The sequence below is a fragment of the Notolabrus celidotus genome, chromosome 22 (genome assembly GCF_009762535.1).
Source record: "Notolabrus celidotus isolate fNotCel1 chromosome 22, fNotCel1.pri, whole genome shotgun sequence".
Classification (NCBI taxonomy): domain Eukaryota; kingdom Metazoa; phylum Chordata; class Actinopteri; order Labriformes; family Labridae; genus Notolabrus; species Notolabrus celidotus.
The window spans coordinates 28672517-28688804 of record NC_048293.1 but is presented as its reverse complement, the minus strand read 5'-3'; the positions used below and the strand labels follow the sequence as shown (position 1 = coordinate 28688804).

The window sequence follows — 16288 nt, the reverse complement described above, 5'->3', positions numbered from 1 at the left end:
TCACATGATAAGGAAACCACCACTGATAGGCTGGATGCGTGGAGATCTGACCTCCAGGAGGATATACATGAGGCAGATTGGGAAACGGCATGTTTAAAGGCTCAAAAACAATCAATTAATACAAGGATGAAACTCCTACAATATAAATGGTTGATGAGAACTTATATTACCCCAGTCAAATTGAATCGTTGGTCACCCAACATCCCAGATACCTGTAGTAAATGTTTGGAAGGACAGGGTACTCTGTTTCACTGTGTCTGGGACTGTCCAAAACTACAGAATTACTGGAAGTCAGTCGTACAAACTTTATCTAAGATTGCTGGAGTGAGTGTGCCTTTTCAAGCAAAGATGTGTGTGTTGGGTGTACACCCAGAGAACTGTACGTTTACCTCAAGACAACTAAAACTCATCGACTTTGGACTCCTGCAGGCCAGGAGGTTGATATCTTTATACTGGAGGAAAGTTGATGTGCCCTCAATGCATATGTGGGTGAAGGAGATGGCATCATGTATTGTATTGGAACGACTTACTTATATTGTCAGGGGAAAGGGGGGAGATTTTCAAGAAATTTGGTCACCTTTAATTGAGTTTCTCGGACGTTCAGAGTGAATTGATTGAAAAGTGGTGCTGTGTTGTGTATTACTTATTTTATTTAATTACTATTATTTATTTTTTTTGCCTTGCTTTTTATTTATTTATTTATTTTATTATTCATTTATTATTCTATTGTATTTTACTCATTTTAATTTATTTATTTGAAGGGATTATGTTGTTGGTATAATGTGTATTGTATGTCAATTGTACCATTAGTATTTGTCTTGTCATAAAACAATAAATATATTGTTGAAAAAAAATTAAAAAAAAAAATTAATAACAAATAAATAAATAAGTAAATAAATAAATAAATAAATAAATAAATAAATAAGTAATTAATTAATAACAAATAAATAAATAAGTAAAGCGTGTTTGTGGTGAATCCTGAGCTCAGCAGAAACCCTCAGAGTGAGACCTCTCCCCTCACACAGACTCTGTGCAGCAGTGACGTAGCCGGAAGTAGCAGCAGTGAGAGTGGAGCGTGTTTCTCTGAGATCCTGAAGTTATCAGTTTGTTGGATCGATAATCGATACTGAAGCTGATCGAGCCTCAGAGTTCAGAGCTGCTCTGATGACGTGTTGATGACGTGTTGATGACGTGTTGCTGACGTCTCGTTGGATGGTTTTTTATCGTTTCCACCTGTAGTTCACCTGCCTGTGTGATGACGTCTCTGCTGCAGCTTCCGGCCGAGCTGTGGCTGCAGGTGTTCGGCTACCTGTCCTGGAGGGACAAACTGACCGCGCGCTGCACCTGTTCCCACTTCAGAGACCTGCTGGATAAGTCCCGCCCCCTGTGGCTCGGGTTCACCGTGGTCCTCAGAAACCTGTCCAGGTACAACCGGCCCTTCTGGAGGAGCCTGGCTCAGAGGCACGTGGGCAGAGTGTCTCTGAGGGCAGGTAAGAGGAAACAGCTGAAGGAGCTGCACACCTGGCTTCCTGTGCTCAAAGCGCTGCGATTGGAGGACTGGAAGGAAGGGGGCCTGGACGGGCTGAAACTGTTCAACCAGCTGAGGAGTCTGTCGCTCACTTCCTGTTGCACCCCGCTGAAAAACCTGGACTTCCTGTTTCCTCTGAAGCAGCAGCTGACACACCTCAGCCTCTGTAACGTGCAGCTCACCTGTAACGCCGCTCACCTGTTTGCAGCCGTCAGTCAGCTGACCCGGCTCAGGTCTCTGGTCCTGCACCACGACGGCAGTCTGAGGGTCCCCAAGCTCAGCGGAGTCCTGACCCACCTGCCCGAGCTCACACACCTGTCCTGCACCATGATCACCTACAGAGCGCTGTCACATGACTTCTTTAGCCCCGCCCTCCCCACAGGTGAACACACAGGTGAACACACAGAGGGACACACAGGTGAACACACACAGGTGAACACACAGAGGGACACACAGGTGAACACACACAGGTGAACACACAGAGGGACACAGGTGAACACACACAGGTGAACACACAGAGGTGAACACACAGCACTAACACACAGGTGAACACACACAGGTGAACACACAGGTGAACACACACAGGTGAACACACAGGTGAACACACACAGGTGAACACATTAATTGGATGTTAAAGGTGTCATGTTAAGGTGTTTGTTGTCCACCAGGTGGCGCCGCTCTGGCGCTCTCTGACCTGCAGTTGTTGAACTATGACGCCGTCGTGACTCAGGAAGTCCTGCAGCCTCTGTCCAACCTTCGCAGCCTGTCGGTGTATCACCTGTACTCCGTACCTGGACCCACCTGTCACCTTCAAACATGGCTGACGTCTCTCCCTCAGCTTCGCAGCCTCAGTGTTCACGGTCAGACTCAACACCTGTGATGACATCATCTTCACCTTCTTTATTTAAATGAATGAGTGAATACAAACACGCTTCCTTGCCACGTTACTCTAAGACCTCATGATGACCTCATGATGACCTCATGATGACCTCACTCTGCCGTCCAACAGGAGGCCATTCTCTGGCGGCGTACGCTGACTTCCTGCCGTCCTCCCTCCTCAGTCTGACGCTCTGTGTGGACCTGCAGCCTGAAGACCTGCAGGTGGTCTCGCTCACCGCTCCTCACCTGGAACACCTGCACCTGGAGCCCTGGAGCTCCTCCTCCAGCCTGGTTAGGCTCCTCCCACAGCTGTTCCCTCACCTGAGGACGCTCCGGATCAGGTGAGTCTGCAACACCTGCACACACCTTTTTCATGGTCGTATCAGGATGTAGCGTCTGTTATCTGGACTCCATCCTGATCCTGATGCTGATCCTGACCCTGATCCTGATCCTGGTCCTGAGAGTCTGTTTGTTAAACTGTTTTATTTTGTTGTTTCAGACACCAGAACGTGTCGGACGCTGACTTCCTGTCCCTGTCGCAGCTGCGGCGCCTCGTCACGCTCGAGATTCTGGACTCGTTCTACAGACCAGACCCGAGCGACCCGAGCTGGGTCGTCTTTGGGCCGAGTCCTCGCCTGCAGCAGCTGACCTCTGACCTGCAACAACGGACCAATCACAGAGTGCGAGTCATCACCAGCTCACACAGGGATCCTCTGACCTGCGACTGTGTCTGACCAATCACAGGGGGCGGTACGTTCACGGGTTTAAAGCACCAGTCAGTGATTTTGATGGTCCTCACCTGGGCTCAGGGGATCTGGACCTGGTTTTCAAAGATCAGCTGGATTGAGTGAACCCGATCAATTCCAGTCGATTTACTTAACCCAGATTATAGAGCTTTAAGTGGGACTACACATTACACATGTTCGTCCACAGGGGGGCGCCAAACTCCACACTGACTTCCTCACCGCTGCTTTAAATTTAATCTGTTTGTTATTGACGCTTCATGAGGACACCTCCACCTCCTGTCTCTGCTCCTTCAAAATAAAGTCCTCACTCAGTCTCCCTCAGAATAAAGTCCTCACTCAGTCTCCTTCAGAATAAAGTCCTCACTTAGTTTCCTTCAAAATAAAGTCCTCACTCAGTCTCCTTCAGAATAAAGTCCTCACTCAGTCTCCTTCAGAATAAAGTCCTCACTCAGTCTCCTTCAGAATAAAGTCCTCACTCAGTCTCCTTCAGAATAAAGTCCTCACTCAGTCTCCTTCAGAATAAAGTCCTCACTAAGTCTCCTTCAGAATAAAGTCCTCACTCAGTCTCCTTCAGAATAAAGTCCTTGCTCAGTCTCCTTCAGAATAAAGTTCTCACTCAGTCTCCTTCAGAATAAAGTTCTCACTCAGTCTCCTTCAGAATAAAGTTCTCAATCAGTCTCCTTCAGAATAAAGTTCTCACTCAGTCTCCTACAGAATAAAGTCCTCACTTAGTTTCCTTCAAAATAAAGTCCTCACTCAGTCTCCTTCAGAATAAAGTCCTCACTCAGTCTCCTACAGAATAAAGTCCTCACTCAGTCTCCTACAGAATAAAGTTCTCACTCAGTCTCCTTCAGAATAAAGTCCTCACTCAGTCTCCTTCAGAATAAAGTCCTCACTCAGTCTCCTTCAGAATAAAGTCCTCACTCAGTCTCCTTCAGAATAAAGTTCTCACTCAGTCTCCTTCAGAATAAAGTCCTCACTCAGTCTCCTTCAGAATAAAGTTCTCACTCAGTCTCCTACAGAATAAAGTTCTCACTCAGTCTCCTTCAGAATAAAGTCCCCACTCAGTCTCCTTCAGAATAAAGTTCTCACTCAGTCTCCTTCAGAATAAAGTCCTCACTCAGTCTCCTTCAAAATAAAGTTCTCACTCAGTCTCCTTCAGAATAAAGTTCTCACTCAGTCTCCTTCAGAATAAAGTCCTCACTCAGTCTCCTTCAAAATAAAGTCCTCACTCAGTCTCCTTCAGAATAAAGTCCTCGTTCAGTCTCCTTCAGAATAAAGTCCTCACTCAGTCTCCTTCAGAATAAAGTCCTCACTCAGTCTCCTTCAGAATAAAGTTCTCACTCAGTCTCCTTCAGAATAAAGTCCTCACTCAGTCTCCTTCAGAATAAAGTCCTCACTCAGTCTCCTTCAGAATAAAGTCCTCACTCAGTCTCCTTCAGAATAAAGTCCTCACTCAGTTTCCTTCAGAATAAAGTCCTCACTCAGTCTCCTTCACAATAAAGTCCTCACTCAGTCTCCTTCAGAATAAAGTCCTCACTCAGTCTCCTTCAGAATAAAGTCCTCACTCAGTCTCCTTCAGAATAAAGTTCTCACTCAGTCTCCTACAGAATAAAGTTCTCACTCAGTCTCCTTCAGAATAAAGTTCTCACTCAGTCTCCTTCAGAATAAAGTCCTCACTTAGTCTCCTTCAGAATAAAGTTCTCACTCAGTCTCCTTCAGAATAAAGTCCTCACTCAGTCTCTTTGGAGTCCTGGTCCTTGTGACCGTGTGAGGAAACCTCTCCTGAGGTCTAACTTCATGAGATGCGTCATGTGACCCTCTCTTTGAAGGCGGCTGCTTTATTCTAAGAATCAGAACGTGTGCCGTCCCTAAATCCTCTGTCCCGGAGTCCAGCACAGTCCAGCACAGTCCTACTCTGGAGTTCTACAGACTGGAGGTTTCGTTCAGATGAATCAAAGATCAGGGGACTTAATGTAATCCGGCTCCGGTCTGATTTAATCTGATTATGTACAGAGACATAAAGTCTTAAAACAGTGAGGGACCTTTACATGTTCACAGGTGTAAAGGGGCGTGGCCTATCAGATCTTAAAGGTCATCATGTAGGAAACTTAAAGCTGAGGGTCAGGACCCCTGAGAGGACATGATGGAGGGAGCAGAAAGAAAACACATAAAGGTCTCAGGTTTTATTTTAAAACTAGATATTTTCTTACTCGACCTCCAAACATGAAGTCTGTCATGTCTCTGATCCTCCTCCATGTGTCTTTACTCATGAGTTCATGTCTGAGTCTCTGTGGACCTGTGATGCCTTCAGGTCCTGAGTTCCACACACGTGTTTGATTCCCTCTGCAGGTAAACATTCATGGATCTCCTCAGGTCTCAGCTTCACATCAGACCAGGACTGTTATTTAAACCGCCTACTGTCCTATCAGTACGTACGGATTCAGCCTAAATTCAGTCTGTAGTATGAAGAGCAAAATCTGCAGTGTGGTAAACTCCCCAGATTCAGGGACATTTCTCAGTCTGCCCCACGTGCCGTTTCCCACAATGCACGGCGCTCGCTCGTTCTTTTTATTTGGTTGCTGTGAAAATTATTTAATGACGTATAAACCACTTCTCTTTTTAAATCATCAGGGATGCTAAAGAAGCAGTTTCTCTAGCAGCTTAGATGTTCCCTTCCAGAAACCCAGTAACGTGTGACTCATCCTGCAGACCAGATCCAACAGAACAGACTACATTCAGTCTGTAGCAAACCACAGTCTGTTTCAAAGCTTGACTCAAACGGTCTGCAGCTGGAGGGAAAGATCATGATCAGGTGTGATCAGGTGTGATCAGGTCCCCATCCTGTCATCCCTCAAACATGTGCCTTCTTGTTCAGATCATGACCTCACGTTGTCACTGTCTGCACGCATGTTCACATCTGTATGTTCAAAGAAATCATGAAATAAAAACTAATGAAATCTGAGTGAGCGTCATGAAGGGACAGCCTGACATTCCTACACATTAGCAGATTGATCTCCTCTCCCCTCAGAGCTCCTGGAGTTCAGTAATTTAACCCTTTAATGACTGTAAGCAGGAACAGGAGCGTGTCTGACGGTCTGCTGTGAGGTTTGGTCTTTAAACTGAGAGTTAAAGTGGATCCGGCTCTCTCCTAAAACATAAAACCTGGTTCAGTGGAGTCTGAAACATTCAGGGGCGTCTCAGTCCCTCAAAGACCCGATGGGAACATGAATTAAGAGGATTACAGAAAACAAGACTTTTATTTTGAAATTACAAACAGGTTTCCTGTCGAGGTATTTACAGCTGAAAAAAAACAAACAATAAAATTTATATAAAAAACAAAAACCGTCCTCTTCTCTCTTCTGCGTTCATGCAGTCCATAGTCATAGTATTCCCACAATGCTTTGCGCTCAGACATGTGCGTCTGTGGGCGGAGTCTGTCTCGGATCATAGATCCATTGTCACTCTGATGCGTCGCTCTCTTTCTGTTTCTTCTTCTTCTTCTTCTTTTTGGCGCTGTCGACCACCTGCAGGACGACGAGCGGGTCATCAGATTATTTCAATTTAACTTTATTTAAAATTTAACTCCAACAATGAAAATCTGCATCCAGGAACTAAAACTCACCTCTGTCTCAGGCTCCGCCTCTGCCTCCTCTGGCTCCGCCCCTTCGTCCGCCTCCGCCTCCTCCAGCTTCATCCTCTTCTCTTTCTTTTTCTTCTTCTTCTCTTTCTTTATCTCCTCTGCAGACGGCGTGTTGGGTGTCGTCGTCACCTCGCCGTCGCTCTCCGTCACCTCCCTCTTCCTCTGCAGAGCACAGGGGTCAAAGGTCAGAGAAACGCACTGGATCAGACAGATTCTAGATGACATCACGAGGTCATGTGACCTTTAAATAAAGACTGATGAAGCTCTCAGCTGACTGGAGGTGAGTTTACCTTTGCTGAAGCGTCTCCTGGAGATTCTTCTGGTTCCTCCTTCCCCTTGGTGACGCTGTGAGGAAGAAGAAGAGAACCGATTGGTCAAACAGGAGGAGTCAGAGAGCGCCTCCTGCTGGTGGAGGAGGGTCATGACTTATTTCATCGCATTGACTTTAATCTCCTGACATGTGCGGAGATTAACTTTACATCCTGGTATACTGGATGGACCCAGACGGTGTGACATCACTGCTTTGATGTCACCACAGTGTGACATCACTGCTTTGATGTCACCACAGTGTGACATCACTGCTTTGATGTCACCACAGACTGTGACATCACTGCTTTGATGTCACCACAGACTGTGACATCACTGCTCTGATGTGACCACAGACTGTGACATCACTGCTCTGATGTCATCAGTGTCCTCAGGTGAGCTGAGGCTCAGCAGACAGCTGAGCCGAGGAGTTCACGGCTGAGAGTTTCTGTAGCAGACTGACTCCCTCAGAGCGCACGTCAGCGCGGTGAGGGATAACTGTCTGCGTCACACACACAGTCACAGTTGCGCCGCCCCCAGGTGAGACGCACCTGTAGTCTACGTATTGGGTCTTCCAGTCTCCCGGCGTGCTCCCGTTTGGTTTCCCGTGCTTGTCGAGGAGTCCTTTCTGAATCATCATCTTCTTCTGACTCGCCTGGAGACACATTCAAATAAAACTTTATTAAACGTTCAGAGTTCACAGGAGACCACTTCCTCCCCCTTCACCAGCTGACCTATGACCCTCACCTTTGGTCCCAGACCCCACTTCCGGGGATACGTGTCCCTCTCCATGATCACCCTCTTTATCTTCGCCACCACGCCGTGGTCACAGGTGGAGATGACCGCCGTGGTCATCAGAGCCACAGCTGGAGGACAGAGAGAGAGAGTCGGGTTACACACCTGAGGTTAACGAGGTCACACACCCGAGGTCAAAGAGGTGACATCACGGGCAGCCATCAGAAAAGGGTGATAGATAGCAGGTCACCACGGCCCGAAGGCTGCTGACGCTACTCAACTCATCATGTGGCTTCGCCCGACACACCTGAACACGCCACACCTGAACACACCACACCTGTCGCTCACCTGTGCAGATGGCCTCGCCCTTCGTGGTGATGACCACGATGTCCTGGTTCATCTCGATGCCGTCCTCGTACCTGAGGACGCCCGGCAGCATGATCTTTGCTCCGTAACAGATGGCGTTCACCTGCAGAGACAACGGCGGGGACGCTCAGGTGAGTTCACGTCCAGGTAAAACGATCAGAACAAAGAAGAGGCGGAGCTACAGGCGCCGAAGACTCACCGCGCTGTCCTTCATCACGATGCGTTTGTGGGAGACGAGCAGCTTCTCCAGAGGGAAGATCACTCTCCTCAGGTACGTCTCGTCTTTGTTGTGGTCCAGCTGCCACTGAGCGTCCAGCACGTCGTGCATGGTCACCATGTGGTCCTGAGAACACACACACACACAGCTGAGTTAGAACATGTGATGGTGATGATGTCAGCAGATACAGTGATGTCATGATGATGTCAGCAGCATGGACGCTCCACGATCTGAGCAGACGTGGATTCTGAGTCCCTGCTGCAGGTTTATGTGTCAAAGTCTAATTAGCAGACCTGCACGGGGCAGCGGGCCTGAACTCAACGCTTTGAGCCCTGTGATGTCACTCTGAGGTCATCGACAGGAAGTGACGCTCACCTTCTCTCCCAGCACGCCAGACCGCACTCTCCGGAGTTCCTGCATCTGACCTCCGACCCCGAGCATCAGCCCCAGGTGGACACACAGAGTCCGGATGTAGGTTCCAGCTTCACAGCTCACCCAGAAGATACCTGCAGGAGAGCATCATCATGTGACCTCTGACATCACACACACACGGCGAGGTGTTTCTAACACGCTGTGAGAGAATCAACGTCTGATCTTACCAAGCCGCCGCTCGGGGTCGTACTCGATCAGCTTGCTCTCGTAGATCGTTCTGACTCTCAGCTGGCGTTTCACGGCGGCGATCAGCGGCGGGCGCTGGAACAGGGCGCCGGTCAGCGTCTCCAAACCCTGCAGACACGAGACATGAATCAGACACAGCAGGTGGAGACAAAAGACTGACCACGTGACAGCATTCAGAGCTCCCCCTGCCGACGGGACGTCTTAAGCCCCGCCTCCTCCATATGAACAGATGAGACATGGGTCACACTGTAAATCATAGTTCAGAGGAAGGGGCGGGGCATCAAAACTAAGACTCCAGCATCAGGAGGAGGAGTCATGTCCTCCATCTTTCTATCAGTCATGTGATTTAACGTTAAACTTTACGATGTATCGTCAGCCGGGCGCTCGGACTTACCCGAGCCAGCGTGTGCTCGTTCTCTATGGCATTGTGCAGCCGAACGATCCCCACATACTCTTTACCTGCAACACACACACAGAGAGTAGTGAGGGGGGCCGCTTGTTTTACTGTGCTCACGCCCGCCAGCCGGGCGGAGACGCGTCAACCGGGTCACTGACTTTTTAAAACTATCAAACCAAACGAGAGGAGACGGCGTACCGGCGCTCTGCTGGGACTTGACCAATCGCGTGGCTCGATCCACGCAGACGATCAGACAGCCCGTGACCTTCGGGTCGAGCGTCCCGCTGTGACCCGTCTTCTCCACGCGCAGGATCCTCCTGATCCACGCCACCACCTCGTGAGACGACGGGTTCGCCGGTTTGTCCAGGTTAATGAAGCCCGACCTGACAGGAAACAGGAAGTAAAAGCAATGTTAGCTCTTTGTTAGCATAGCATTTATCGGAAGCTATAGCTGGATTAATAGCATAGCATTGATCTTGCTGGCATAGAATTTCTGAATCTATAGATGGCCTACTAGCATAGCATTGATCTGAGGCTATTGCTGGCTTACTAGCATAGCATTGATCTAGATCTGACAGTACTAACCTGACATAGTCCTGGATGTTCCTCTTCAGAGGGTTGCAGCCGTTGGGGAGGGGGGTGTAGTGAGCGGTCCGGATGTTCAGTTTATCAAAGTTCTGCAGAAACAAAATAAAAACGTTCGTTTTTAAATCTCGGTCATGAAACTCGTTCATTATTATTAAACTCTCGTCGTCTCAGCGGCGTGTAATCAGAACGTTAAATCGTCTCGGCGGACATCGAGTCGCGTCCCGCTCTCCGGACGGTTTCGGGTCGCCGTGACAGAACGCCAGAGCGACGCCTACACCGAAGTGGAGAGGCCCCGCCCCCAGAACGAGGGCGGAGCTAGGGCCTGTGACGAGATGGGCGCTCAGCGAATGGATAAACTTCTTCATCATGTCACACACCGAAGACTCCGGGGAGACATAGAGGACCTTATAGAGGACCACCAGGTGAGGAGGGTTACCTTCAGTAACAGAGGCCACTGCGACGTGTCCAAAGACGCGACCTTTGACTCGGGCTGGATCAGGAAGTCCCCGCTCTGCTGGATCTCCTGTAACACAAACACAGAATGTCTAATCCTCATCCAGGAGAGAGAACACACTTCATCATCATCATCATCATCAGCCTCCTCACACTCACCCCGACTTCATCTTCACTGATCTTCTTCGTCTTCTTCTTCTTCTTCACTGACGATGCTGAAACAAGGAATGAGAAACACATGAACCGAGAATTATTTTAAAAACTCTTCTTGTTGATCAATAATCAGACTTTCTGTTTGAAAGACATTTTCTGGTTTCTAGAAAATGAGCTTTTTTTTTATTCTTAAAAATAAATATTTCAGAGTTTTATTTTTAAAACTTTCTGGTATTTAATAAACACGTTCTACATTAAATTATGAATGACTATAACTGCAGGGATCTTCAAACAAACCGCTGTCTCTGACGTCATGCAGTAAAAAGCTTCATCTTATTTCTAATAACTTTAAATTAACAGAATTATAATTCAGATTTTTTTGTTTGTTGAATTATTTTAATTTCCATGTAATAAAATGAGTTTATTTACATAACTCTTTAATAACTGATGAAAATTCAATTTAAAACTCAAGATTTTTTTATGCAACATAAAAATAAGTTTTATTTTTATGTTGCATAAAAAATCTTAAGTTTAAATTAAATATTTTCAAAGTAAAGGAGAGTTTAGAAGTTAGTTTATATTCACTTCTGCAGCAGAATTATATTAAAAACTCTTCATGTTGTGGATCAATAATCAGATTTTCTGGTTTCTAGAAAATGTCGTTTTGTTTTTTCTTAAACTCAGTTTGATTTTTACAACTTTCTAGTATTTAATAAACACATTAAAGAAACAAACTGATGGTGATGAAATGCAGTAAAAAGTTCATCTTATTTCTAATAACTGAAAATTTTACTTAATTTAATTATAATTAACATTTTCATTGAGTTGTAAGCTACAAATATTGAGTTATTTTAATTTCCCTGTGATTAAATGAGTATATTTAGTTAAATCTTTAATAACTGATAGAAATTAATTTAAAATAAATTCAGATTTTTTTTTATGAAACTTGAAAATAAAACATTAAACATGTTTTAATAATAAAGTAAAGGACAGTTTGTAAGTCCAGCTGTAAGTGGTCTAAGTGGACTCTGGTGTTTGCAGGTTCAGGACTTCAGCCCACGTGTCCTCTCACACAACACGTGGTTGTTAGCATCGGGCGGCTAGCATGAAGCTAACAGGCCTTAAAACCACAGAAACGTTTAAAAACAGCTGATTAATCAGAACCACGCTGGACCTGGTGGATCTGCAGAGACCACTCCAGATGGGGGTCACTTTATAAGGTCTCTGAGAGGAGCTGAGGTCTCTGAGATCACTCTGGGGATCTGCAGGGGGAGAGCTGCAGAGCTGCACGCGGACCTCAGGTTCCACGCGTGGGTCCTTATAAACCACGAGCAGACCTCGGACCGGTTTAATGGTCTGAATAAAGTCCCTTCAAACACTTCAGACCGGCTTTAAGACAGACCTGAAGACTGAACTCTTCGAGTCATGATCAAATACATTTAAAGGTTTTTCTCTCCACGAGGTTCCGAGGAGCGCGTGGACAGGTGAGTCCACAGCTGACACGGCCCGGGTCCGGTCCAGACCTCAGACCGTGACTCAGGTGAAGGTTTAAAGTTTAAAGTTTAAAGTTTAAAGTTTAAAGTTTGAAGTTTGAAGTAAAGAGTGTTCAGATAATCGTGCAGCTCACTCACCTTCTGTGTCCGCCATCTTCAGCTGAGAGACTGAACGAGGCTGCTGCTGCCGCGGCTTTCTACTTCCGACTCCTCCTCCTTCTTCTTCTCTCAATTTACGTCTTCTGCTTCTTCTTCTGTGGAGTTTATTGGCGGTTTGCAAACCAGCTTATAGAAGCATCACCGCCCCCAACTGGACCCGAGTGATAACCGGGAGTTCTACAGGCAGGAAGTAATTCAATGAAATCAAAAGAAACAAACTAAACTAAATAAATAAAAATTAAAAAAAATAATAAATTAATAAATTAATAAATTAATAAATTAATAAATTAAACAAAACAAAACAAAACAAAACAAATAAATTAAACAAAACAAATAAATAAATAAATAAAACAAAACAAAATATAAATATAAATATAAATAAAAATAAATAAATTGACCTTAATTCTTTTAAATAAACCACAATCCCTTCTAAACGTAATAACCCTGTTGTAGATTTGACCTGTTGATGAAACATGATTTTGCTTTAACCACTTCAAAAATTGCAAAAAAGTCCTCATGACACAATCTCCTATAAGATCATGTGTTCCACTGTTTCAGGTGGATTACATTGATTCACTGGCGGATCACAACCAAATTAAAAAGGTGCATTCTGACATCATTTTTTTTCTATTAATAAAATATCCGTCCCGTTATAATAAACCCCCCCTCAGATGATTTAAACACAGTTTATGACGCTCTGGGAGTTTCCTCCATCTCCTTATTCAAATCAACTTTATTGATAACACATCCTTCACATTGACAATATTTCATAATATGTCATAAATAAGACTAAATAAAATACAGACTAATATTGTACTGAACATTTACACTCAGGGTCCAGTTCAAACCTGATCCTCTTCTTTGTTGTGATCCACATTAAAGTGGACATTGAAGGTAACGTTAGACCAGGTGAATGGGACCTGGACTGGTCTTTAAAACTAAATGAGGTAATGTCTCAGCTGTGAACCTTGTTGCTGTGGTCTCTACCTCTCCTGGTTTCAGGGACTCTTTCAGGTCTACAGAGGAGCTGGTTGGAGGTCAGCTCAGCGTCAGGGTAACTTTAAACCATCCCCACAGACAGGAAGGTCTCTGTCGGCTCTGCTACACTGTGATTCACCATGAAGACACATTCATACACCACCACCATTGCAAGACCAAGACCAGGTGGATCCCGCCACCATTACAAAACCAAGACCACGTGGATCCCACCACCAGCTTATAAAACCAAGACCACGTGGATCCCACCACCAGCTCATACACACACAACAAACAACCACACCCTCAAGTCCCAGTAAACACACACAGGAGTCTCCACCTGATGGATGAGGCAGCTGAAGTGGTTCGACCTCTGACCTCTATCTCCAGTACTGACCTTGGAGCTGCACTGTCTTCTCCCACACAGTTTCTCCGTTCACTTGGACAACACACTTGTAAGTCCCGTGATCTTGAAAGTTGGGGTCGTTTAAAGTCAGACTCAGATCTCCGCTCTGCAGTGGGTTTCTCCTCATGGTGGTGCGGCCTTGGTATGACTGGTCCTGTTGGTCGGGTTGGTCCTGACCATCTTTAAACACATGCACCTTCCTGGTGTAAATATTGTTTCCTTCCATTGAACGTTTCCACTCCACTGACGCATGCTCAGGCAGGTCAGCTTTGATCAACCACGGCAGCTTGACGGTTTGGGCCGTCCAATCCACCTCCACGGTCTCATAAGTCCCGCCTACAAACCAGAACACAGGTGATCAGACAGCAGTGATTCTGAAATCATCAGCCCACCCTCTGACCTCTGACCTGCACCAAGATTACTGACCTCTGACCCGATGAAGAACCTTCTTCTGGGCCAGGATGAATCCCTCCCTGCGGACCGTGCAGATGTAGGTCCCTGTGTCACTGCAGCCTGAGTTAGAGACGGTCAGACTGAGGTCTCTGGATCGCAGAGGGTCACTGTTCATCCTGGTCTTACCGAGGTAACACTCATCCTGTTTGCAGGGCTGATCTTTGCCGTTCTCGAACACATGGACCGTCATGTTTTTGGGCTCAGAGCGCGTCCACTCCACCGTGGAATCTTCAGGCAGCTGAGCTGTTGTTACGAAGGGCAGCGTGAAGGTTTTGGACCAATCCCCTGTCTCCACCTTCTCCTGAGCCACTGAGGGGACAAAAACCACAACATGGTTTTACTACAGCAATTAAAAAACTGTGACTCTGTAGTGGAAACCACTGCAAGGTCTCAAAACCGCTTCAAAGGAGACCCTAATCTGTTGAGCAGCTGAAATCCTCTATCAGGTAAGACTGGGACAACATGTGACTTTAAAGTCAAGCAGCCTGTTGCACCAGCTGTGCGTAAGCTCAAACGTAGCCTAGTTTGAACGTAATTTCTCATTTAGGATGGAGTTTACACTCTACTAAGGTTTTGGACGTTGCACCAGCTGAGATAGTTCCAACGTCAGCCTAAGTTAAAACCTAATTCTTACACTTGGCTCCTAGTAGGTGTAAAGTCCTCCGTAGGTGGCCATGGCACGTCATTTTGAAAGGAGGGATGAATTGGAGCATGAGGAGATACAGACGGTTGTCCCAGCTAGATTACTTCAGCAACGTGTTACCAGAGAGAGATTACATCCTTTGGAAAAATATGATGACCAAGATTTGAACTCCAGAGTATTAACGTTGTTGTTGATCATTTTACCACTCAATGTCACTGTTATTATAAACCCCATAGATTAAGGGTTTAGGCTGTAGTTACCTTACTGACACTTTATCAAGACTTACATACCCTCTGTTGATGTTCTGCAACAGTCCAAACATCCAGTAACGTAAGTTTGTGTCAGCTGTCGGTCAGTTTGGAGAAGATTAGGCACGAAAGATAACAAATGTAACAACCCAGCATCAAAATTGGTGCTTTCCTCTGATTGGCTGCTGTAAGTGTTAACGTCATATCTGCGACAATGTTGTGGTTAGTTTGGACGTTACGGTCTACTAGTTAAGATGAACCTTACGTCTCTGTGCTGAAACCAAACAATGACACAACTTAAGTTACAAACTAACGAGTTTCAACGTGTGGATTAGGGTGGACTTTACACCCTAAACCAGGACACAACTTGAGCACAGCTGGTGCAATAGGCTGCAGGACCTGGTCTCCTGGGTTCACCAACGTCTACAGAGTGTTGTTCAAAGAAGAGCAGATGAAAAGGAAACATGTTTCTGTGTGTGTTCCAAAGCTTGATCCGTAAGGCAACTGGACTGGTAGAAGTTCTTGAAGATGTTTCACCTCTCCTCCGAAAGGCTTCTTCAGTTCTGACCAGACCGGGGAAGAGCTCGAACATATAAGCCACTAACAGTCATGGGTGTGTCCAGGAGTCCCAAAGAGTCCTAAGTGGGGTTGTTAGTCTAGTTCCTGACAGTCGTGAAGAAGCCTTTCGGAGGAGAGGTGAAACGTCTTCAAGAACTTCTACCAGTCCAGTTGCCTTAGGGATCAAGCTTTGGATTACCATGACCTGGATGACTGAGAACCTTCACAGACGTCTCTGTGTGTTTTACATGAAGTTCAACATCTTTGAGTCAGGGTTGTAAAAAGGAGAGGTTAAGATGTTAGCATAGTATTACACACATTGTGTTGTTCCACACAGAACTCTGACTGGTACAGATCCTGACCTTTGACATGCAGCCGTATTACTTTCTGCATCAGGATCTCTCGCCCCCTATGCACGGTGCAGATGTAGGTGCCACTGTCCCTGTAGCAGGGGTCCTTCAGGGTCAGACTAAAGTCCCTCAGAATGAGTTCTCCATTGGTTCGTGATCCCTGCTTCATGCTTGTACGTCCCCGGTAAATCTGGTCCTGATCAATGATATGGCTGCTGGCATTGTGATACACGTGGACCTTCATCGTCTCGTGGGTGCAGCGACTCCACTCCACGGTGTGGTCCTCGGGCAACCTGACCATTGTTATGTAAGGAAGTTTCACAAAGCTCTCCCCCTCACTCACCTCCACCTGGGACACTGGAAGACACCACAAC

General features: G+C 46.2%; 3 protein-coding genes and 1 non-coding gene across 5 annotated transcripts in view; 1 reads left to right on the top strand and 3 right to left on the bottom strand.

The window, feature by feature from the left end:
- The first annotated feature begins 986 nt into the window (after positions 1 to 986).
- On the top strand, positions 987 to 6118 carry im:7136021. Of its 2 annotated transcripts, none has more exons than XM_034675220.1 (4): positions 987 to 1922; positions 2197 to 2388; positions 2538 to 2748; positions 2907 to 6118. In XM_034675220.1, the coding sequence occupies exons 1-4, from the start codon at positions 1256 to 1258 to the stop codon at positions 3139 to 3141; spliced, it is 1305 nt and encodes a 434-aa protein (XP_034531111.1). In that variant the 5' UTR covers positions 987 to 1255; the 3' UTR covers positions 3142 to 6118. The 2 variants fall into 2 exon arrangements, with proteins under 2 accessions (XP_034531111.1, XP_034531113.1); XM_034675222.1 differs by having other exon boundaries at positions 990 to 1910.
- A 267-nt stretch (positions 6119 to 6385) lies between these two features.
- dkc1 (dyskeratosis congenita 1, dyskerin) lies at positions 6386 to 12372 on the bottom strand. Its single transcript, XM_034675219.1, has 15 exons — positions 12261 to 12372; positions 10636 to 10691; positions 10460 to 10546; positions 10021 to 10112; positions 9634 to 9818; positions 9433 to 9497; positions 9020 to 9146; positions 8796 to 8926; positions 8403 to 8546; positions 8186 to 8306; positions 7850 to 7968; positions 7654 to 7757; positions 7087 to 7141; positions 6779 to 6958; positions 6386 to 6680 (listed from the first exon to the last, which is right to left on the bottom strand). The coding sequence occupies exons 1-15, from the start codon at positions 12274 to 12276 to the stop codon at positions 6615 to 6617; spliced, it is 1548 nt and encodes a 515-aa protein (XP_034531110.1). The 5' UTR covers positions 12277 to 12372; the 3' UTR covers positions 6386 to 6614.
- On the bottom strand, positions 8054 to 8130 carry LOC117806883. Its single transcript, XR_004629790.1, has one exon. It is a non-coding gene; the product is annotated as a small nucleolar RNA SNORD83 (small nucleolar RNA).
- Positions 12373 to 12996: 624 nt separating the features above from the next.
- LOC117805730 overlaps positions 12997 to 16288 on the bottom strand; it is a 6460-nt gene continuing 3168 nt past the window's right edge. Inside the window, exons 4-6 of the mRNA XM_034674258.1 lie at positions 15927 to 16271; positions 14089 to 14424; positions 12997 to 13998 (exon numbers count right to left, since the gene is read on the bottom strand). Coding sequence (XP_034530149.1) covers positions 13637 to 13998; positions 14089 to 14424; positions 15927 to 16271 — 1043 coding nt within the window. The 3' untranslated portion in view covers positions 12997 to 13636. The remainder of the gene's footprint in view (positions 13999 to 14088; positions 14425 to 15926; positions 16272 to 16288) is intronic.

Coding starts and splice junctions, on each gene's coding strand:
- dkc1 (XM_034675219.1), bottom strand. Junction 10,547..10,635: donor TCAGTGAAGATGAAGTCGGG/GTGAGTGTGAGG, acceptor TTTGTGTTACAG/GAGATCCAGCAGAGCGGGGA. Junction 6,681..6,778: donor AGGCGGAGCCTGAGACAGAG/GTGAGTTTTAGT, acceptor GTCGTCCTGCAG/GTGGTCGACAGCGCCAAAAA.
- im:7136021 (XM_034675220.1), top strand. CDS start 1,256: ATGACGTCTCTGCTGCAGCTTCCGGCCGAGCTGTGGCTGCAGGTGTTC. Junction 2,389..2,537: donor TCGCAGCCTCAGTGTTCACG/GTCAGACTCAAC, acceptor GCCGTCCAACAG/GAGGCCATTCTCTGGCGGCG. Junction 2,749..2,906: donor CTGAGGACGCTCCGGATCAG/GTGAGTCTGCAA, acceptor TTGTTGTTTCAG/ACACCAGAACGTGTCGGACG.